The sequence below is a fragment of the Neopsephotus bourkii genome, unplaced genomic scaffold, assembly GCF_033783945.1.
Source record: "Neopsephotus bourkii isolate Nb327-2 ecotype Australia unplaced genomic scaffold, CSIRO-AGI_Nbou_v1 NB_1600, whole genome shotgun sequence".
In the NCBI taxonomy this organism is placed as follows: Eukaryota; Metazoa; Chordata; class Aves; order Psittaciformes; family Psittacidae; genus Neopsephotus; species Neopsephotus bourkii.
The window spans coordinates 1,282,998-1,305,401 of NW_026902076.1; the positions used below are offsets into that span (position 1 = coordinate 1,282,998).

General features: G+C 42.5%; 1 protein-coding gene across 3 annotated transcripts; it reads right to left on the reverse strand.

The window, feature by feature from the left end:
• Positions 1 to 764: 764 nt before the first annotated feature.
• Positions 765 to 15,829, reverse strand: PINX1 (PIN2 (TERF1) interacting telomerase inhibitor 1). 3 transcript variants are annotated; one of them, XM_061372206.1, is made up of 6 exons: positions 15,721 to 15,829; positions 10,557 to 10,666; positions 8,152 to 8,244; positions 7,371 to 7,449; positions 3,724 to 3,816; positions 765 to 1,018 (listed from the first exon to the last, which is right to left on the reverse strand). In XM_061372206.1, the coding sequence occupies exons 1-6, from the start codon at positions 15,737 to 15,739 to the stop codon at positions 780 to 782; spliced, it is 633 nt and encodes a 210-aa protein (XP_061228190.1). In that variant the 5' UTR covers positions 15,740 to 15,829; the 3' UTR covers positions 765 to 779. The 3 variants fall into 3 exon arrangements, with proteins under 3 accessions (XP_061228190.1, XP_061228191.1, XP_061228192.1); XM_061372207.1 differs by lacking the exon at positions 15,721 to 15,829 and adding an exon at positions 15,288 to 15,432; XM_061372208.1 differs by lacking the exon at positions 15,721 to 15,829 and adding an exon at positions 13,983 to 14,165.
• Positions 15,830 to 22,404: the final 6,575 nt, after the last annotated feature.

The following is a 22,404-nucleotide window of genomic DNA, read 5'->3' on the forward strand; positions in this document are numbered from 1 at the left end:
TACATTCAGAAACATCCACCGATTCTGAATTTCAGGCCCCATCTTTCCCTCTGGACATGACACAGAACTCTGGAACGACAGGGCAATTCTTGCAACACATGCATTTGTGCTTTTCCAGATGTTATTTTTTCCAAACCATTTTTCTGGATATGTTAGCCATGTCACAACATAAATCTGCTATTTTACATACCAGTAAGAACCATCATAGAATGGTTTGGTTTGGAAGGGATCTTAAAGCTCATCTAGTCCCAACCCCCCCGCCACAGACAGCAACACCTTCCACTAGACAAGGTTCTTCAAAGTCCTGTCCAGCCTGGCCTTGAACACTGCCAGGGATAGGGCATCCATACTGCCTGAAATAGCAAGTCTATTCTCTGCAAGTGCAAAAATGCTAATAAATACATAAATAAAGGAAAATAAATGCTAGCACAAACCTTGATCTCATTACACAATGTTGGGGAAATGGTCTTCTCATTAAATATTTATCAGTGTTCAAGCCATCTTTGAATCTTTTGTTTGCAGCTGCTCAGCCTTTCCAAATTGTGAAATAAGGATAGTCTGCTGAGATTGGCCAGCTGCTACTGAATGTCAAGATTTTACTTTGGATGTTTATGGATCTTTCTGATCAAGCAAAATTTATGTACTTTGCCATGTACACTGTATAACAAGTGTAAAACTTAAACACTCAAGTTTCCTAACTCTACAGAAGCTGTATCGTAATAATTCACAAAGTGATGTATTAAATTCACTCATTTCCTAACAGTTCAGATCACAGCCTTTCAACTGCAGCCTTCACACAGAAACAACAGCAATTTTACCGGCAGAAGACCTCTTGCTTTCAATGGCCATGTGGTGATCTCATCAGCAGAAAGACATTTCAATATGGTTTTATTATAAGGAACAATACAGAAGGAAACGAGAAAGGTGAAGTCTTTTGTTACCTGTCCCTTCGAACTCTTCTGTCGCTTCCCAAATATGCAGGACAGATCATCTTCACTGCGCGAAGACAGATCCTTACCTGAAAGGGGTAAGAGGAAGAAGAAAATCTCACAACCTTCACATCTGGTGATTACAGGTATATTTTGATAACACAGACAGTGACTCACTGAGGTAGAAATTCTTTTTGGAGGGGAACAAATATCAAGGGGAGAAGGTCAAAGACACTAAATGAAGGCTGACCATGACTCCCACATACAATAGGAAATATGTGTGTGTGTGTGTGTGTGTAGGGACAAAGGCTGGTGAGAAGATATCCACGACCTGCTGGTGTATGTCCACATGGAAACCTTTAACAGCAGCTTGTTTCCCCTGACTTGATGCTGCAATTGGCACAGCAAGATGAGGAAGCAGCCTGCACTATGCTAAAGGGAAAGAAGAGTTGTAACATCCTACACATGAGAAAAGTTCAAGGAGAAACTGCACATTTTGAGATTGTCGTGAGAATTCCCCATCTCTGACAAAGTTACAGAGTTATAGCTCCTCCATATAGTGAAAAAAAGCCATTCATCTTTACTCAGTGGAGACTCTGCTTCATGAAATTGCTTCTGAAAAGCAAAACCTCCATCTCTGCAACACACTGGTTTATTCCAAATTTAAACAATTTTGAGGGTGAAATAAAAATTTCTCTGCATTCCAGTAGGCCCATTATTCCCATCTGACTGTTGTGTGGACAGCTGAATATCAGGCATGGAGCATGGCAGGGGAAGCAAAAGGGTGTGATGTTATATTCTGAGATATGGGCAAAAGTCTAGCCAATTTCAGAGTGCAAAAACCTTTACACTGAGTTGCCCACAACTTATATCAGAAAAGTCTTAAAAAATGTAACAGTCAGTAGAAGTTAAAGAAACAGTATTAGCCCAGACAGACCAACGTCTTAGGAGTATACTGGGGTCTTACTCCACTTGATTTTCTGATTCCAAAACCACTGACCTCAAAATGAATCTAAGCACTTCTAACAGACAAATTAAAAAGATAATCTGACTATTCTACCTGTTTCTTCTTCTAGGATTCATAACTGCCCACAAAGGGTAAGCAAACATGTTAACCTAGACAAGAAAGTGCTACCCAACTTTCTGATGCCTCACTGCCCAGCCCCTGGGCATCCTTACCCAAGCAAACTGGGTGAAGAATGGTGGCTGTTTTCAGTTTTACCTTGGCCAAGGCTTGGAACATAACACTTATAATCATTTCGCTTCTCCTCTTACCCAATGCTTTCTTTCCATGCCTTCCCTCCTTGAACGCATCCCACTCTAATACAAAACCAACTTAGCTGACAGTCCAAACCTTTTTCAGCATTACAGTGGAACAGCTACTAGAAAAGCAATTGAAATTACTGTCTTAACCTCATATTGGTGTGTCTTTCCCAGACATGAGCATGGCTGCTAAGGCTGTGTGTGGGGACTGTGTTCCTCCAGCAGTGAGGCTACAAAGCAGCACTGAAAACGGAAGCTGCGTTTTCTGCCGTCGCTGCTCCCTTCTCCCTCTTTTGTGTAAGCTTGTCTTGTTTAGTCTAAAAGGAAGCAGGATCGGACTTGAACAACAAGGGCCACAACAACATTGGCCTTTCTCAAATAACTTTTCCTCTTTCCCTGAAAAAGGACAATTTCCCTGTTTTAGACCACAGAGGGTATAACACAATCAAACAGGGGCCTACCTTATAGAAACACTGCAGCCAAATAAATGATACTGCTAATAGGAAAGCCTCCTCCATATTTTACTGGCTCAAAAGACACTTTTTTCCTCTATTTTTAGTAAAAGGTTAAATGAAAATAAAAATAAATCATCTTTGCTACTACCTCAAACAGGCCATGGCCTCTGTATTTGCAAGCCCTGAACCAATTCAACTGTTAAATGTTGCAAAGTGAATGGGTCATGTTAACATGTTAACTTCAAGGCCAGATTATTTATTCAAAAATACCAAACCCCAATATCAGAATTCTGCCTCCATTCAGACATCAATTACTTCTGCTTTAACAGAGGCATCTAGTATCTGAAATCATTAAACAGAGCTTTAAGTTCAATAAATTAGCCATTAGTGGAAAACAATCCTATCTCATACACACATGAAACATGTATACACACACTACATGCACATAGGTATGTGAAAGGGGAAGGCAACCATTAAAGAAATAGAGCAAGAGACTGAACAACTGTCAAGAGCCAAAATAAGGGATAGCTGAAATAATGTAATTACTGTAAGAAAGAAACTGCAAAATTCAAGTTCTTGATATAGTTTTTGTGGCCACCATCTACTGTCCTAATTTAGCTGTAAAGTAACTGGTAGATGTAAGAGGGTTTTCCCTCTTCCTGCATTCAGCTTTAATCTGACCACTGATCTTATCCATGTGATCTCTTAGCAGGGGTTATTGGAGATTGAATAGGATAGTACTGTGCAGATGCCCAAGTAACTCTTATCACCTTTGCCTCCCCTTCCCATCCCCTGCCCACACACAGATCACTCAAGAGTATTTACTGTTCCTTTATTCAGCTGATGATTCCTTCAGACAGAAACTGGTTTATTCAACAGTGTCAGCTTAAAGCCACTCAAAATTGTCCAAAATTGAGGAACAGCATATTATAACTTTAAGTAAGTTGCTGCAGGCAGCATTTCTAAACTAAGATTTTACTTGCCAGATTTAGACCCCAGAAGGCAGCAGATCACCTTAACACTTTTTTTCCTCCTGATCTTGGCTAGAACTCATGAAACAATGGAACTCCCCTTACCTTTTGCAAACTTCATATAATGGACACGTTTCTTGGAAGATTTGGATTTTTCTTCCAGACTGAAGGTCTTCTTTTGATTATTCACTGAAGACTCTAAAAAAACCCAAACAGGTTTCAATCCCATCAGAGACATTCTAACCACCAAACATCAGTATATTTAACTTTCTCTCTCTAAACCAAGTCTCAACATATCACAATGCATTAGTGAAGGAAGTATGGTAATTTTTGTCCAAGACATGTTACTGCTTGATTTTTATTTTTTGTCACATCCCCTTCCCTTCCCATTTCCAATCTAATGTAATTTGAAAAGGCAGATACAGGTACTCCAGGTCAAAGGCAAATCCATTTCTAAAGTAAGAAAAGAATAGTAAACTAGACTTTATTGTGTTGTTTGTTTACAAAACATCTCCAGTGCCACAGTCTGAGAAAGATGTAAGAAACGGGACAAAATAAAATACTGAACCTTACTGGATAGAAAGAAGGGGGAAAAAACCACCACCACCACAGGCCTTTCACTTCTAATGCTATACAAAGCGTCTCCTTCTGGACACAGTCTGATACATCTGTGAAAGAAAATTAAAGTGTGGCAGAGCTTTTCTGTCCCTGAGGCCAGCTAGAACAAATTGCCACATCCATATGATTTAATTTTCCTAGGTTGCAGAAGAGGGGCTGCATCTAAACTGTCCACTGGGATGGTCTCCGGGTTCGCTAAGTCCCAGATTCACTCAGCAGCCATTTGGGAGAATGCTAGCTTGTGCAGGTCAAAATCATGTAAAGGATTAATCTGACTATTTAACAGTAAAGATAATCATGTTCCTGTGCTGTGGCAGGTTATTTTACTGGTGCAGATGTACTCTTTGAATCCACAGAGCCTGTTAATTTGCAAGAAGTTCTCAGAAGCAGGTAACCTGCTCTCTGGTTAATAACTACTTTATTTTAGTAATCACCATAGGATTATCTGCTCTGTAACTCTAGAAAAGGCTACTCTGGTGAGATGGTTTTTTCCTCTCCCAGTGACAACTGGGATGATAGGGAAATCAACCTATGCCTTGAGGGCCAAGGTGAGTCATATTTTTCACATAATCCCACCCCTGAAAGTTCTGCGGACCAAGCTTTTCCAACATGGGAATTACAGCACTTCACTGTTTGGTATGCAGTGACAAGGCAAATGAAATCCACAGCCTGCAGTGAGAGGCAATTACCAGAAAGCACTTTGAGATCTACTCTTCCAGCCCTAAGACAAAGGACTAGCAAACCCAGTTTTAGAGTTCACAATCAACTTGAAAATCTTCTATAAATGGGTCTTTGGGGAAAGTATGCATCACAACTAAAATACCCTGACCAGAGATGAGGCACTTTAAGCCTGCTCTCCGATTCACTTGTACAGAGGGAACATTACACAGCAAAGGATTTCCACAGAGCTTCCTCCTCCTCTTTATTCTTGCAGCGAAAGGCACAGCAGCACCGCCTTGTGCCTTCAAGAAGGAATTTCAATCCTGGAACGTGCTGGCACTTGCAATGGACAGGTAGGTACATCCCTGTGTCTTCCAGTGACTGGCAAATCCTGAACAAGCACTGCAGGAATATTCATGTGCTTTTTAAAGCAATTTAGTCATAGCAAAAAGCCATGTGTCATTTCTGTAGTAAATCTGATGCAAATGAATATTCCAAAGCATATTACAGACATGAACACCACGTTGCCCCATTTTACGAATGGGAAAAGGACACAGCCATCACTACTTAGTATTCCAGCAAAAGAGCCAGGAATCAAAACTCTTCACTAGGTGATCAGCTAGGAAAAAAAGAAGAAAGAAAAGGAAGCTAAAACTATGCACCAAGGGTATTAGAATGTTGGCATACTAACCACCACAGGGCCCTTCCTTCCCGATCCCTAATTGCAATCCAACTCTGGCAACTACACCAGTTATTTAAGAACAATGAAGTTTTTCAGCTGACTTTTAATGCAACTTGAAACTGGATGATGGCCAATAATGTAACATTTGATCCTGTAGCACAGCTGCGGGCAGACCTATCCGTATGAGTTTTGCCAGCTTAAACAATTGCCAAAAAACAAGTTTCAGAGCAATGCCTGCAGTCTGCAAATCACTAAACGTGACTCTGGCTGGGAATTTTCAGTGTGCACCCAAATTTGTCTTCTGATTGAAAACTCTCGTCCCAGCTCCTAAAATGATGAAGGAAAATTAACTGAGTAAACCGGGGAGAAATACAGTTGTTAGGGGCCACTCTGCATCAGTAGAAATGACTCAGGGAATACTGCACAGATTTAGGAACAAGACAACCTTGCTCAATGAACCTGCCTCTGTGCTGACTCATTGTGTCCTTGGGCAAGTCGTTTCAACTCTCCACTCATCAGTTTGCAGGTTTCCCACCAGTTACACCTACCTGATCTTCCCATGGCTCAAGCTGGAACTTGGGTAGGATTTAGCTATAAAGGTAGAAAGGAACTTCTGGAATTTCCTTACGATACGCTATTCTACCTCTTGAGGACTTCAACTACAGGACTTGAGGTCCTGTGTGGACCTCAAGACCATGGTCAGGCGCTCCAATGCACAAGGATAATTTACACAGCAATTTTAAAGTAGTTTAAAAGCATCAAGTTCAGAATTTTAATCCTAGTTTTCTAGGATTAGAAAGCAAGTTTGATCCTTCTTGCTAACTGATTTTCTTCCTCCTTTTTCTACTTCCCCTCTCCTAGAAAACCTTCTGTGCCCGAACGTTAAGAGTGAATAAATCAACAGTTGCTAGACTCCCTAGGCTGGCACTTCCACCACTAACAGCACATGGATAGACTACTCTGTCCAAGCAGAAGCCCTTGGTTTAACAAGACCCTACACACAGTTGTTTACATGTATGATCAGAGTTTAAACTTGAGTCTAACTAAAGGAGAGTAATAAACCATTTGATGTGCACAATTCTGTAAGGTTGTACCCACCAGTTGTGCATAGCTTAATTTTTACAAACCAAAGTCTAACTGAACAAAGCTTTTAAAAATGAAAAGACTTGTAAATAGCCCTTTTGGGAAATTTGTGTAGTTTCTCTCACTTGTGTGCTCTGCATCAGAGCGACAAAAATCACAGTGTACCACATTCAAAACAGATGCATAACTCTGAGTCAAAAGCTAAGAAGCAGCTCTCTGAGGACAGGAAAAGTAAGTATTTAAGAAACCACCAGAGCATGGAAGCCAGGTATGACAGTTCATCAGTAAAAGGAAGGCAAACACATTGCAATGGCGAGTGATTGCACTGTGAGTTTTTGCACTGCCTTTGGCTGCTGTATAAAGAAGCAAGTGCTACAGTAGAACATCCCAGCAAAAGACCCCACATGTTGTGGTGCTGGACAAAATAAACAAGCTTAAAATTTTTTGTCTGCTTTCCCCAACAAAATCCTTTAATAGAGACCTGACTGAGAGCAAAACTGATCCATTGAGATCAACATATACAGATAAACTTCAGCATGGTAATGGATGACAGGTCCTTCAGCTCTCACTGACTTCAGCAGAGAAGGGGGTTGCCAGCCTCAGAAAGATTATCACCACCCTAAAGTACTGGGCCTCAGCTAGCCTTTAAGACAGAGAATGGAAACTGTGCTAAGCTTCCAGCATCTGATTGAGCAAAGCACGAACCTACCTGTTTCACCCTGTCCATGGCAATCATTCAGTTCAGCCAGAAGCTGGTTGAAGTCATCCTGATGAGCAATCCAGTTGTCCTGTAAATATCACCCACATGAATACAAGGCAAAAGTCTTCAGAACTAACAAAAATTTTGCTGAACCAAGTATTAAGACTACAAAGAAGTAATTTAATTGTAGATACTCAATGCTGGTCAGTGGAAGGGACCCTCAAAAGCAACACAGGTGCTTGCTACAGTCACTCTAAAGAGTAGCAATTGTAAGGGTTGTGTTTGTAAGTTCTTAATACTGAGCTACTTTTGGCTCTGTGTGTCCCCCCTTGGTGCAAGATGTTTTCAAAAGTAGGCAGGAAATAGCACTGTGATCTTTTTCCAGCAAAGTTACTTGAGATGTTGATTGTGAGACTGGCACTTTTAGGACCATGTTCTGCTCTACCTATGTACCTGAACTCCAGTCAGAAAGGTGACTGTATCAGGAAGAGAAGGCACGAAGCAGGGCAGAAGATACAAAGAAAAGGCAAGTATTTCAGTAATTTGCTAGGCAGCAAAAAAGAAATCTCGGAACAGCTGGCCTGCAGAATTCACTGCAAACTTTCCAAGCAGATACTTGCTCCTAGAACACCCAACAAAGCAGAAACTCCAGGTCAACAGTTTCTGCAGAGACACTGGCATAGGTACAGGATGCCATCAGATGTGACAACCGATTTCACAAATATCCTGTTACAAAGATTGTGCTTTAGCTGAAATGGGAGCCATTTCCTTACCTGGCTCCAGTGCTCACCTCGTAATTGATGGTTGCTCCTAAGCCCAGTGTGTTGTTTTTCACTTGAACCTTGATATGTTCTGTATTTCCTTGTTCTTGAGCCCCAAGACCCTAATGAGGATTTAAGGGTAAAAATGTAAGGATTTCATAGCAGCAATTGAAGCTTTTGATCTGTAAGGTAGTTTGCAATAAAATACAGCAAGAAATCTCAACTTGTTATTTATCTGCTTGCCTGTAACTGAATTCATTCACAGGCATTAGCACACATGAGATATTATGGGGTTTTTTTTAATTTACTACTTAAGCCTCCAGCAAAGTATTACAAACACTAAAATAGCAACAACATTAAGTAGCTGGGTGATTAATCAGGAAGCCACCTGACATTCCTAGGCAAGTCCAAAGTGTTTACAATTTTAAAACAAGATACTACATAAAAAGAACTTGCCTCTCACGAAAAATGCCTCCGTCATTGGGAAAGCAGCTGTGTAATGGGCTGTAAGACAGATGCCACATACAACATGCAATACAGAGCGAAGTTATACAGCAGGAAAGTGGGGGACAGGATCAGACTGGAGCTAGCAGAACATTAAAAACTTCTTCCATCTCATTCACACTCATAAATTGATGAAGATACTGGAGCAAACAAATGTTGGGTTTGTCTATCCTAAAAACCACCATCACTCAAATCTGGGAAGCAACCTTCAGGCTCAGTATTATCGTTCTTAACTATACAATGGGGGGAGGGGAGCAGAGGGGGAGGAAGAAGAACCCCAAAAAGATAAAAAGACAAAGCATTTGGTTTAAAACTTTATTCCTGGTACCTACTACCCACTTTTTCCCTAATGTGTCACTAGCAACAAATCATCAGCTATGTGTCTGGCTGTAATAAACATGTATGTGGTAGAGCAGTGGAGAGAAGCCCTGTGGATCGATCCCAGGCATATCTAGTATCTGGAGGAATGAGGCATAGTTGAAGAAGGGTGTTGCTGTTACAAAACTAGTAGGGCTTATTTGGTCAGCAGGGAGGATAATTTACCTTGAAACTTCTGCTAACGAAAAAATATGGAAGCAAGCAGGGTGCTTGGCTGCACATCCTGCTGTGACCCAATTCCAACACAACTAATAACAGGACTAGTGTAAGCAGCTTAATTTCACTGCACAGATAGGCTTTTGCCCATCAATATGATCAAGCTTAAGTTCCATTTGTCTAAGTTTGTAGTGGAATGGAGGCATGAATCTTTCTTGTGCAGCTGTAACTTGTAAAGGAAGATCTGGCAGCTCAAGTAGGAAACTTACTGTTGTGAAAAACACTGGGAGGGGACAGACAGAAAAGAAAACATGAGGTCTTCCTCTTAACACCCTGATACAGTGTTCATAACAGCAAAGGTGTTATCTGTGGTCAGAGAAGCTTATGGCCTAAAATACATTCAGGACATTTAACAGCATCTTTTTCTACTCTGGTTTACATATCTATTTTAACCTTACACACATGAAACACCTATGCATGCAATTTACATTAAAAGACAGCACTCTAGGTCCATACTATTGAGAGGCTGGTCTAAAGCTCAGTGAAACTGATGCCAGTTCCTTGACTTCAGCAGCCTTTGAATCAGGTACCGCTGCTTGCTCAAATGAGAGGTAGTTAGAAGCCAAATTTACATGTGCTAAATGTAAGACAACTGAGGCAACAGCAGGTTATACTGAGAAACCCATGAGCATGCTTATTTTTTTGCTAAGTTTTAATGCATTCACAGAATTAAGAATGAGCCTAATTTTATTCCTTTTTAAAAAGGCTGGGAGAGCAAATCTAGGAGAATTAGTATCATGGGGGTTTTGCGTGCATTAAACATACTGATGTGCAGGCCAAAATCTCAGCTTTGCTGAGGCACCTTTGTGGAAGTTAAACTGCTTTTAAGAGGCAGCTGAGAAGTCCGCAGCCGTCTGCACTGACCTAGAGATTATTCTTAGCCCCAGAAACCAGTCACCTCACCCCACAGGTACAGGCTGGAGGTGGGAAGGAATACACCTCACATAACGCTGCATTTTGGTCATTCAAGGAACAGACCATATGTAATCTTTAAAAATAAGTGAAGGATTAGAGCAGGTCCTGGTGTTGCTCTGAACAGTACCAAAAGGCAGCGAGGGGACCGAGGGGTGTGAAGGCAACTTAAAAGCCTTTAGCCATCACCTAATTTAATGGCCTGCTCTTACTTAGGTGCAAAGTCAAAGGGAGGGGAGAAAAACAGGACAGGCCCAAGCAAGAAAGCATCTTTGTAACAAACTGCAGATATCTAACATTGCTCAAATTCTTTGTGCCCTGCAGAGAATAAATCAAACAGAACATGGTTGTTTTAAACATCGAGATCGAGAATCCCCTGGCAGTCTTCCACCCTTCAGCTAGACAATTCTCCTTTAGATCATACCTTTCCTTTGGACCAGCCCATCTTTTCCAGCATCTTCTGGCCAAATTTAGATTCATCTTTACTCCAAGCGCTATTTCGTGGATCCACAGACCACTTCTGCCTTCTACTGGCTAGAGCAGGAAGGAAAAATTCAAACAGGCTCTACTGACATTCCCACGGCGTTCTTAGTATTCAATCGATCCCAGAAAAGCTCTTTATTGCAAAAAGCTAAGCCAGAACTTATGCCAGACTAAACACATTTTGGGGGTTAATTTTACTAAACCTCATATTGAAAAAAAACAACAAAACAAAAACAAAGAAAAAAACCCAACAAAAATGTTAACTATTAATGTGAAAAATGCCAGAGTAAGTTTATTACAGAAATTGTCACCCCTAAGGATGAGCTGCAACTCAGGGAAGGCTTTAAGGATTACTACTTAGGTGTACAGGCCTAAACTCGGTATTTATTCCAACTTTGTTCTACATCTGGCTTTAACATGAGATCTACAGGGGATGAGACTATGGTGCTGGCTTTCCCAGTTCTGGACAACACCCACTAGCCAGTCTTCTTTTCAACCAGAACACAGAAGTTTTAGTATTTGCCTTCATAACAAAAGCCAAATCAAAAATAAAAAAGTAAGTGACTAGAGAAATTAAATTACAGGCCAGAAACAAGTGAGATTTCAGATTCTGAATTTGCCACAAAATGGTTTATTCAGAAACTGAAAAGTCACCGGAAATCACTGCAGGTGTTAAAAATTCCAAATAAGAATTACAGCTCCTTTGCAGACTTCTAAAGAAACTACCGTCCCCGAGGCCCACATGCGTGCGCTTGCCTCTATCATCAGGAATAGCTTCAATGAAATCAAGGAAGAAAAGCCAGCCCAGTTAACCAACCACTTCAACTGTGCACCTAAACACAAGCAGGAAGATAACCTAAATAAACAGGACAAACAAAGAATGGGAGACAGGAAGATTACAAACTTCATTAAACATGATGGGAAACGGCAGATCAAAAATGACCGATTAACCCAAGGCCATACAAAGTCAGTGAGAAGCCAAGTCTGCCGAGGTGCTTGCAACATAATCAGGAAGTCATCTTTCCCTAAAATGTAACAGTTAGGATTTGGGCCAGGGGAACAGACTATTACAGGGATGGCTGATTCATTTTTTTTGCCCAGTTTTGTTTCGTTCTTAAAGAACTAACAGAGTTAGAATACAAGACTGTGGCTTTTTTTAACATACTGCTGAAGCTTTGAATCTCAAAATAGGTGCTGCATGACAGCCCCATAAAAAGTAATAGTCTGATAAGGTTTTCATAAAACCCCAACAGTCCATAAAAAAAGATTTTACAGTAGGTTAAATGACTCAGTGCTGTGAGAGGAATTGACATAGCCTTCACTTGGTTCACTTCTCTGCAGGAAAACAACAATTTGCTTCCAACAGGCAGCCAAGCCCTACCTGTGCTGCTAACAACAGCTGGTAAAATGCCACTGTGGACTGTGATTTTCAACACCCAAGCAAATTAGGGTTCCCTGCTGCCCCACTGAGAAGAAAAACAGTGAAACTCACCAAGCTAGGAATGTGGGACAATGAACAAGCTTTGTCATCTTCCCTCACACAAGATGCAAACAACCTCTAAGGACCCAGATTTCCAGTTCTTTATTTGGGGGGGGTTATTGGGAATTAAAATGTTATCAAGCTGGAAGCAAAAGCTAAATCCTAAAAAGGCAGGGAACTTCTTGGCTGTTGCTTTTGTCTGTAGCTGACAGTGAGACAAACAGCATAAAAAGACAGACAACAAAAACAAGCAATTTAATAGAGATGATGCTGCCCAGCTGAGCAGCAGCCCCTCCTTTTCAATGAAATGTCTTAACTGATCCCTTTATTTAAAATCTCTCAATTAACATCAACTTTCCCTCAGTCACCAAAACCTGTTCAATGCCTCTTTTTAAACCTAACTAGAACAACATTTCAAGTACTCCCATATTCTGCTGTGCTCTGTGCAGCTAGCTCCCCAGGTGCTGACTTTGCAAATACCAAGAAATTCAGTTCAACACAGTTCTTGCAGCTGTAAAGCCACTGCATGTATCTCAGGCTTTGTCTATGCAGCAGAGGTAATCCATGTCACCTGAGTGTGAATTTAAATTAACTTCCAAACTGAATTGTTTGATGTAGTTCAACTAATCCACTTTAAAAGTTAATTTCTATTCTTTTGTTCTGAGTCCCTCTCTGACGAAGATATTTTACTTCCAGGAGGGCAATGGTAACAAAACACAAGGACACCTAATAGAGGTGTCCCAAGCTTTGAATTTTAAGAGACCTTCCCTCTCCCAGAACTTGCAATCCAAGTATTTCAAACCTCTTCACTACCTCTATGGGATTAATCCTCACATTTCTCTCGGGTTAACACACTCTTATTTTCAAATATGGCAATCTAGAGGCAGGAAAATAAAGCTGCTGATATCTTTAAAGTATTTAAGAAAGCTGGGAATGACTTTATGCAACACACAGCAACGATAAAATCATCCCCCCTCTCCAAACAAACAACAGAAAAAGACTACAATTTATCAGAAACGTTTGTCCACTGATAAGAGTCAGAAAGGAAACACACTGTGTTCCAGCTAAAACACTCATCTCAGAAGTTAACACCAATCATCAGGGCTGCTCATAGAACGATTCTAGATACAGTAATGCAACTCCGAGCAAGCAGCACCATCCAGTGGAGAAAAGTATAATTTCTTTAGATACTTCACCCTAACATTTGAAAAAGATCAATTACTAAACCCTTTTACCAAGGCTAATTCTGTGCCTGGGGCATACGTTTATCACTTCTGACAGTTCCCATCCGAACCCCTGCTGTGTACTCACACATGGTGATAGTAAGCAAGTTAAATTTCTCTAATGAACAGGAAAAACCCACCCTGCCCACAGAAGGGATTTAATTTTTAATCAAAGATATTAAGGCCATCATTAATGCAAGCTCTTTTTTTTTTTTTTCCTGAGAAGCACCAATAACATACAGAGTTAATTAAAAATTATTAAAATTTAAAAACAAATTAAAAGTGAAAATTAAAAGCTACCTCTTTGGCCATTTCTGCAATTGATATGTCTTTTAAATTCAGACTACATGAGCATAAAATGACTGAGTTTGTCCTTTCTCACTTTAGCACACACAATCACAAAAGTTGGAAGGAGCTCTCAGGATCATCTACTTCAACCCCCTGCTTCAGCAGGTTGTCCAGGAATTTCTTGCATTTTCAATTTGCATTTACTGCTTTTTTTGTCCTGTCCCTAGGTACTGCTGAAAAGTGTCCTTAAGTCCCTGGAATGAATGTGCTTTCACAGCTGTGGTAAAACCGATTAACCACATACCTCACCCCCAAATTCTTTTAGGATAATGAGATCATCAGAACTTAATCCAGAACTGCAAATAAAACTGCAGACCTGCAACATGCCTTCACAATTGTAAGTGCAGCTGAAGGTGATGAACAAAAGCAGACAACTCTGCAAAGATGGCTCTCAGCAACTAAACTTGTTTCTTACGGCAACTGATTTTAGAATTCACTATATACAGAAGCTGCATTAACGCACTGGCACAGGCTGCCCAGAGAAGCTGTGGCTGCCCCATCCCTGCAGTGCTCAAGGCCTGCTTGGACAGGCTTAGAGCAACCTGGTCTAGTGGAAGGTGTCCCTGCCTCTGGCAAGTGGTTGGAACTGGATGCGTATTAAGGTCCCTTCCAACCCAAACTATTCTACAATTACTGATATATGCAGTTCCCAATTAAAATAATTACCAAATTCAAAAAAAAAAAAAAATCCCAAAATGTCACCAACAAAGTTTACATCTAAAAAAATAATCAGCAAATTACACATGTAAATGCAGCTTTGCTTTCCTCAATTCATACCTGTATTTTCCAATGGAAACCTTATTTTCTAATTAGTTATTACACTTAAGACGATCTATCATACAGTCCAAATTAGTCCTACAGAATCAAATTCATTAGCTCCTGTGCTTTCCCATTAAGAGTGTCCTGATATCAGTAAGCTTACCAAAACACCTAAGGACATTAACAATACTCAGACAGAAGTGTATTAATACTGTCACACAAAAATTTACAGTTAAGAAGTTTACTCTTTCTACTCATATATAGCTTTATATTTATTAGAAAAGGCTGTTTAACAGGAATGCATCATTAACTCAGAAGAGAAGGCAACGAACGTTTTTAGCTCACACCTGGTCCAGCCCTGAGACAGTTATGTTGCCTGAATGAAAAACTTTACCCAAGAAACAGTTATTGTACAGGATATTTATCCAGTGTTTTAATCAGTCCTTTCAGATATGGGGAGCCCAAGCCCTCAATAACTTCAGAGGTAAGAGTGAAGCTCTGATTCCAATATTGGGAAAAAGTTAAGCAAAACGACCAGGCTTCACGTAACAATGCCTTCAAAAATGATTCACTCACCAACACCCTTACTGAAAAAGCATGACAACCACATGACCTTATCGTGATATCTCCCTAATGACTTCCATGCATTTACTTGCCTATTTTTAAGCACCTGCCTCAAATCCCTTACATCCCATACTCACTCTTCCCAAGTCAGTACTTAACTGGCCCCTGAAGTTCCCTGTACACACAGCGCAAATTCTAACCCTGGGTGAGATCAAAAGACCCGTGCCTACATACACATACAGAGTTCAGCTCAGCTCTCCTGCTGCCACACAATCCCAGCCCAGAAGCTTCGGCATACCTGCACTCTTAACACACCGCTGTACAAACAGTACCGAGACTCTGAAAAAATATCATAGAATCACGGAGTGGTTTAGGTGGGAACGGACCTTAAAACTCATTCAGTTCCAACCCCCTGTCACGGACAGGGACACCTCCCACTAGAGCTCTGCTCAAAGCCCGGTCCAATCTGTCCTTGAACACTTCCGAATATGGGGCAAATGCCAGTCCCAAGGGCATCCGATAGACATCCCCACCGGCGGGCCAGGAAGCGATCGAGCCCCGCAAAGCCGCACCGAGCCACCGCGGGCGCTCCGGGGACTCGCCCGCCCCCTCGGCAGGGACTGCGCGGCCCAGGCCCCACCCGCAAAGGGTCCAGGGCAGGCCCGACCCGCTCCCTGCACAACGGCCCTTGCCCCGCCGCCGCGGCTCTTCCCCGCGGGAGCACCACTCACGCTCCGCCAGCATCGCCATCTTGAGGGCCTCCCTCCTGAGCGGCGCGTAGAGAGGAAACACCACCGCTCACCCACCCTGAAGAGGGGGCTTTTGTAACCTCGGGCTCAGAAAAGTCAGGCAAAAAAAATGCCTGACTAAAAACGTCTTGGACCAAGACAACTCAGCGGCTATCCTAGCGGAAACAGAGGGTGTAAATCTACTAAACTTCTACTAAAAGTATCGAAAGACAAGTTGGGTTGTATATAGGCTAGTGTCGCGCATTTCACGGCGGATATTGGACAGGCAGTTTTGCGGGCAGCCGAGGAGCGCAGTATCAGAGGAGGCGGGCTGCTCTCGGGACAGCGTGGCGGCTTCTCCCGGGTGGGCTGGGGCTATCACGCCACTGTTAGGGCCGCTAAAGCCGGCGGTAAAACCAATGCAAGCTGGTAGTGGGACCTCTGACCGTTTTTAGCCGTTCCTGTAGTGAGTTTCATGGTCTCTGTAGGTGGAGCTCGTTGTTGGGGGCTCTTGAGTTGGGGAAAGGGGTTGAGCAGTGCTCGCTATGGGCATGGGGTGTGTGGTTGGGCAGTACGAATGCTCGACGGATGTCGTTGAGTCTTCCCAAATCCCCCCCTGTGGTGGGGGGACCTTGGATGCCTTGTACAGCACCCTTTGCCTGTCGGCTTGTGATACAGCGGAACTTGTGATCGTGTCCCAGGACAGCTTTTGGCATATAATGAGTCAAGGGTTTGGCAGCAGCAACGTGAAGCCCCCCTCAAGCAAATTGTTCTCCTTTTCAAGGTTTTTGAAGATTCTGTGGTGCACCCAAATCTTCTATAATGTTAGCTCATGTTTCATGTCTAACCCACCTTCTATGTGGAATAAAGGAAAAAAATACTCTCTCTGCTTCAAACTTAGTGCATTTTAAAACTGAACACAATCCCTCAAGGTTTTCTTGCTGAATCAAACCATCACTATTTAGTCTTTTCTTACAGATCATGTTTCTAAGCCCTTGGTCATTTGTGTTTTCTCTTGTTTTGATTTGGGTTTTTGTTAACCACTTTTAAAGTTGTATTTGTCAGAGCAGCCAGTTTCATAGGAACTGGATATGAACTATTAACAATATGACGTGTATGATGCTGCTGAGTTCTTCAGAGCCCACAGCTGGAGCCATAGGCTGCTTCCTCTCTCTCTCTGGCTGTGTTTTGCGTCTGAGTGTAATATTTTGTTCACTAACCTCCATATCCCTTTCAGAGAAGCACTATGTAGGGGGGATTGTATATGTGAAGTGTGTTAATCCTGTCTTTTGCTCATTACTTTATCAATACTTGCTTCTGTCTTTCCACTTAATTGTGTTCTTAACTGCAGACCTCTGGGGTCTCTGCTGCCTCTTTCCCCATTGGGAGTCACCTGCAAGTATAAGTGTTCTTAAGTCAGGTATTGATGGGAGTATTGAATGCTGCCAGGAACAGAACGTATTTCCCATCACTCTTTCTTCATCCGTCCTTCCATATGGATGACAGCTGGATTACAGCTCCCCCAGTTCACCTTTTCAAACTGCTTTGCTTCTGTGCTTTTTGATTTAGATTATGTTTCCCTATTTGCTTATGAGAACACTGTGAAAGACAGTTTCTAAAGAGTATAGACAAAGAAGTGATAACCATCTCTTTTACTCTGTAAGACCTGTCAGTCAGCAAAGTTAGACTGATACAATGGAGCTTGTTCTTCGCAAATCTATAAGCTTATAAATAGCTTGATTTTTGTTTAATAGTTTATAGTCAGTTCCTATTAAACTGGCTGCTCTGACTGCCCCACTTCTTCCTTTAAAGAAGGCTTTCAGGCTGGTCCTCTTGTCTTCTAAACCCACCTCTAGGCATCAGAAATTCTTGGTGTGTGTTCTCACCAGATGATTTTTTGCCCGTTTTCTACATGCTTTTGGGTCACATTCATCAGGCTTGATTGATGGGAAAACAAATAAATACTTCCCAATCCTTTCCTACCTGGGAGTTCTGTTCCCTTTCCCTCTCTTGTTAATTGTGTTAGCCGCTTGGTTGCACTAGTCCTTTTAGTGAAGACTGAATGGACGAATCATGCCCTGCTTTCTCCACTGTGTAGTGTATCAGCCTTGCCGTTGATCTTTCTATTATACTGTGATGCATATAAAGCGTTGCAGCTGCAGTTTTTGCCTCGTTCAGTGCCTTGACTTTGTTCGTTCTGTCTTTTATGCTCATACTAGATGTCTGTGTTCTGCGTGAGATGGCCTTACACCTCGTTCTTGTGTCCTTTTGGCTTGCAGCTGGGTGCTGCACTTATTAATGTTAAGGAATGATTCTTTAATTCATAAACCAGGCTTTTAAGAGACCGCCTGGTATTCTGTGAGCTTACTGAGGTCTACCTGAAATTCTGTCTTTTTTGTTCCTCTACTTTTCTGCCTTAGGAAGAGGAACTGTAAGTTGCATCTGGAAATAACCAGGATGTGGCAGCTTTCAAGCTTTAGCTTAGTGTTTTCCTCCAGGAGGAAATCCCTGAAGAACAGAATCAACCCTAGAACAGCCTTCTTCCAGTTTTTTTTTTTTTTCCTGTCCTAACAAAATTCCTATACATCAGAGACCTGCTTGGACAGCCTAGCACAGGATCCATCTCACCTTCCTTACCTGCAGATAGAACCATAGAATCCCAGGTTGGAAGGGACCTCAAGGATCATCTGCTCCAACCTGCCTTGGCAAAGCATGACCTAGACCATATGTCCCAGCAGCCTGTCCAGCTGAATTGTAAATGTGTCCAGTGCTGAGGAGTCCACCACTTCCCTGGGGAGATTATTCCAGTGGCTGGTTGTTCTCAGGGTGAGAAATGTTCCTCTTGTATCCAGTCAGAATCTCCCTATTAGTAACTTGTGCCATCACCCCTTGTCTTTTCAATGTGACTTCTTGTAAAAAGGGACTCTCCATTTTCTTTGTAGCCACTCTCTAAGTACTGTAAGAGGGGGATAAGGTCTCCCCTGAGCCTTCTTTTCTCAAGGCTGAACAAGCTCAGCTCTCTCAGCCTTTCCTCACATGACTGCACTGTGCTTGGATCATCCTTATGGCCCTTCTCTGGACTCTCTCCAGCCCATCCACATCTTTTTGTATAAAGCAGGCCTGTAATTTGAATTCCCGGTGCCCACCTGTCTTTTAACCAGAGGGAGTTTAGATACCCAGTTTAGTGTCTGGATAGCTCTAGCTAATCCCATCATCCCAAGGTAAAACAGGCAGGATGAACCCTCATGTCACCATCAGCTCTGCTCTGCGATTCTGGTAATTCTCAGTCTGACCCCTTGTGCTTTCTAGTGCTTGCAGGTCACCCACCAGGATCCTCCTTCCCTTTCGTCACCATCCAGGGACTCTCAGCACTGGCCACTATTTGCTGTCATCTGTATCTGAAAAGGTGATTCATCCTCCCCTCTGTCATCCTTCTACGTGTGTTTCCTGAACAAAGTCCTCCTGGCAGTAATAGCCATTTCTGTGAATTATCCCTCCAAGGTCTCTATTGCATCAACTGAATTCTCACATCATCCATGCATTAGGTGTTTGAATGGTCACTTACTCATGTGAGCCATTTCAAACTGGCCAGATTCCACTTCCAGTTTTGATTCTGGAGAGGCTTTAGTCTTCTAGCTGAGAACTGAGTGTAATATTTGATTGCTCCAATAGGTTGCAGCATTACATGCATTTGAAAGAGCTTCACTGTGCTATAAAGACATCAATGAAGATTGGAAGTAATTTCTGTTAAAGGATGCCTTGAGGTTGAGGTTTGTTTCTTACTTGGTTTTGAAACTTAATATTCGAGTGCATCAGAGAAATTCTACTTCCAAAGCTGTCTTATTCCCCTGCTTGCAAAGAATCACGGCTCCAAACACAAATGGGATTATACCTGCATTAATTATTGCTGAGTGTATTTGCTTTACAGCAGGATTGAGGTCAAGGTCCAAATTATTTGACATAGATGTAGACACAATTACTGCAAATCAGTAGTTTAAGGTGTCAGTCCTAAAACCATTTAAGAAAATGGATATGCACAGGGGCAGTAAAATTAGGCATTATCATATAATTACAGAATGGTTTGGGCTGAAAGGGACCTTAAAGCTCATCCAGTTCCAATCCCCTGCCACAGCCAGGGCCACCTTGCACTAGACCAGGTTGCTCTGAGCCTCATCAAACCTGGCCTTGAACACTTCCAGGGATGGAAAATATACGCACAAAAGGGGAATGTTCCATTCAGGGTCAATGATTGTATTTCACAATTACATACCTGAGTAAAAGCTGGTGTTACAGGAAACAAAAATACTTGTATATGTATATATGTATGTTTGTATATATTTTTTCTTCAAAGAGAAAGAACAGCTGATAAGGGTGATAATAGCCCTCTAGGAAAATAGCCTGAAATCCTGTTTCCAGTGTGCTTGGGGTGAGTGAAATGTAGCTCTTGTCTGAAAAATAAAGGAATAAAGATGCCTGGTGGGCATTTCGTTCAGAGTTCTCCAGTGATTCCTCCCAAGGGTCTTACTTGAAAAGAGGTGTTTCCCAACAGCCAGCACTGCAAAGATCATTTAGGGTTCAGAGATTTGAGCTAGGTATTTTCCTCCTGGCACTTTGTTATTGATCTCATGGTGATTGCAGCCTGTGCTGTGCTGTCAGCATCAGCTCCAGAGTCCCCATAGGCTTTGGGAATTCCTTTGATGCCACTCGCAGGTTGAAGTGCCTGGGTCTTAGGAGGAGATCCAGCTGGGATGAACAGAGCCAACAATACAGAGAAACTGAAGTGGCAGGTAAATGGAAAAGGGTTGCAAGTGCGTCTGAGCCTGATACCCACCTTGCTAGCCCCATTCCGTTCAGAGGAGACCCATGGAAGGGAGGAAGGGGAGAGTTAGATTTCCCATCTAGTGAGCAGCTCCTATGCCCTGAAGAAGGGCAGCCACGAGAACAACTGATGGGCTGATGCCCCTGAGAGCACTGCGCCAGACTTCTGCTACCTGAGGACATGGGGGTGGGATCCATGATTCAACTCCCTTGGAGCTGATGCCGAGACTGGTACTTGCTGGTAGGGTTAACGCTAGGTTCCTACAAGAGATGCCTAGATCTGAATGCATTGCCCTGAATTTAAATAGAGAAGAAACCGCATTAGTGAAATCACCCATTTTTTTCTCTCTATGCCTTACTCAAATGTTCCATCAACAAGGGAATTGTGAGGAGGGAGAGAAGATGCAGCTAGGGAAAGAAAGAGAGGAGAAGTGGAAGAAAAAGGAGGAGGGGAGCAAGTAAATAAGATGTGAGTCCTGGCTGTGCAACAGGTCATTTGCGAGGCAAATCAGCCTCTGCTGTGGAATAACTGGCCTGAGGCCAGACTAGAAATGCTTATTGAGCGACTCCTGGGAGAGGTGTGATGGAAGCACTAGGGACAAGGACTGCCTGGAGATCTTAAAACAAAAAGACAGGTTTGATTTAGGACAATGATTTGAGAGAACATGCGGATTAGAGGTGAGCTCTGGTATAAAGCTGTATTAGCTGAGCGGAGAAGCCGCCCATCAAGCACCAGGCAGGGAGCAAGAGATTAACAACATCTGACCCATGGAGCAAAAGATGTCAGAAAGAGTGCCCGCAGCCAGGAGATGAGGGGTTCAAAGAACAGCCACTGGGGCAGGCGAGGAGCAGAAAAGGGCTCAAGGCAAGGGGCTGATGTTCCTAGAAATGCTGCCAGCGAAGAGCTCAGCAGAGGTGTGCAGTGCCTGGCAGGGAACGCTGGAGGGAGAGTGGGCAAAAGAGGCAGCAGATAGAAATCCACAGTTTTCCTTCTATTCCATGAGAACAGTGCATTTTATTACTACTGCTATTGTTGTTGTTTCATCAGCCTAGGATTTACAGGATGTGAGACTGAGGTACTGTTGTAAGCAGTTTATTATCCAAACAGAGAGGAAAAGGAGCAGGCCAAAGAGCAGCAATGATTTGTAGAGAGGAAAACTGAGGCACAGACATCATGTGAAAGTCAGGGTGCTAGAATATTTCTTGTAGAGATGTATTTTAAAATATGAAGGAGTGTTAAATAGTTGGATGCTACTGAGAGATTAGACTCATGTCAATGGGCACAGAGTGGGTGGGTTCTTTGTTACGACTGGTAGTTTGGTGATCAGATTTCCTGGCTGGGCTATGTTGAACCTGGGTTGGGAGCACTGCTCTGAGCCGCAGTCATGGCAGTGTGAGGCCAGGTACCAGAGCGTCCCAAATGGACCCATCCAAAGAGGGTCAGGAAGCTGAAGAGCTGGAGCCAGCAAGCCTCAAGGGCAAGCCAGAGTGTAATCCATGGGTAGGGTGAAGATGAGGATCCCAAGGACATGGACAGCAGCTCAGGAACAGCCTTGGGCAGGTTGATTTAAAAGAGATAGGGGAGGCAGGGTAAGAAACTATTAAAGAGCAGGCAGACCTGAAAGGAGATTTTGGAGGGGGCTGGAAACCAAGACATGGAGCAGAACTGCAAGATCTATAAACTGGCCAAGTGTCTTTGCACGGATGCACCGTCAGAAAACATCAGCTACAGATAAAATCGGCATGCAAGGAGTGCAGCTGTCAGCAAACAGTATAAATGTATAAACACATTGCAGGAGAGGTAAGAGAAAAACGGGCCATTCTGGGCCAGTTCTTAACATAGATGGGATGGTAACGAGCCCACAAAGA

Coding starts and splice junctions, on each gene's coding strand:
- PINX1 (XM_061372206.1), bottom strand. Junction 7,450..8,151: donor GAGCAACCATCAATTACGAG/GTGAGCACTGGA, acceptor TGATATTTACAG/GACAACTGGATTGCTCATCA. Junction 1,019..3,723: donor TTATATGAAGTTTGCAAAAG/GTAAGGGGAGTT, acceptor TACCCCTTTCAG/GTAAGGATCTGTCTTCGCGC.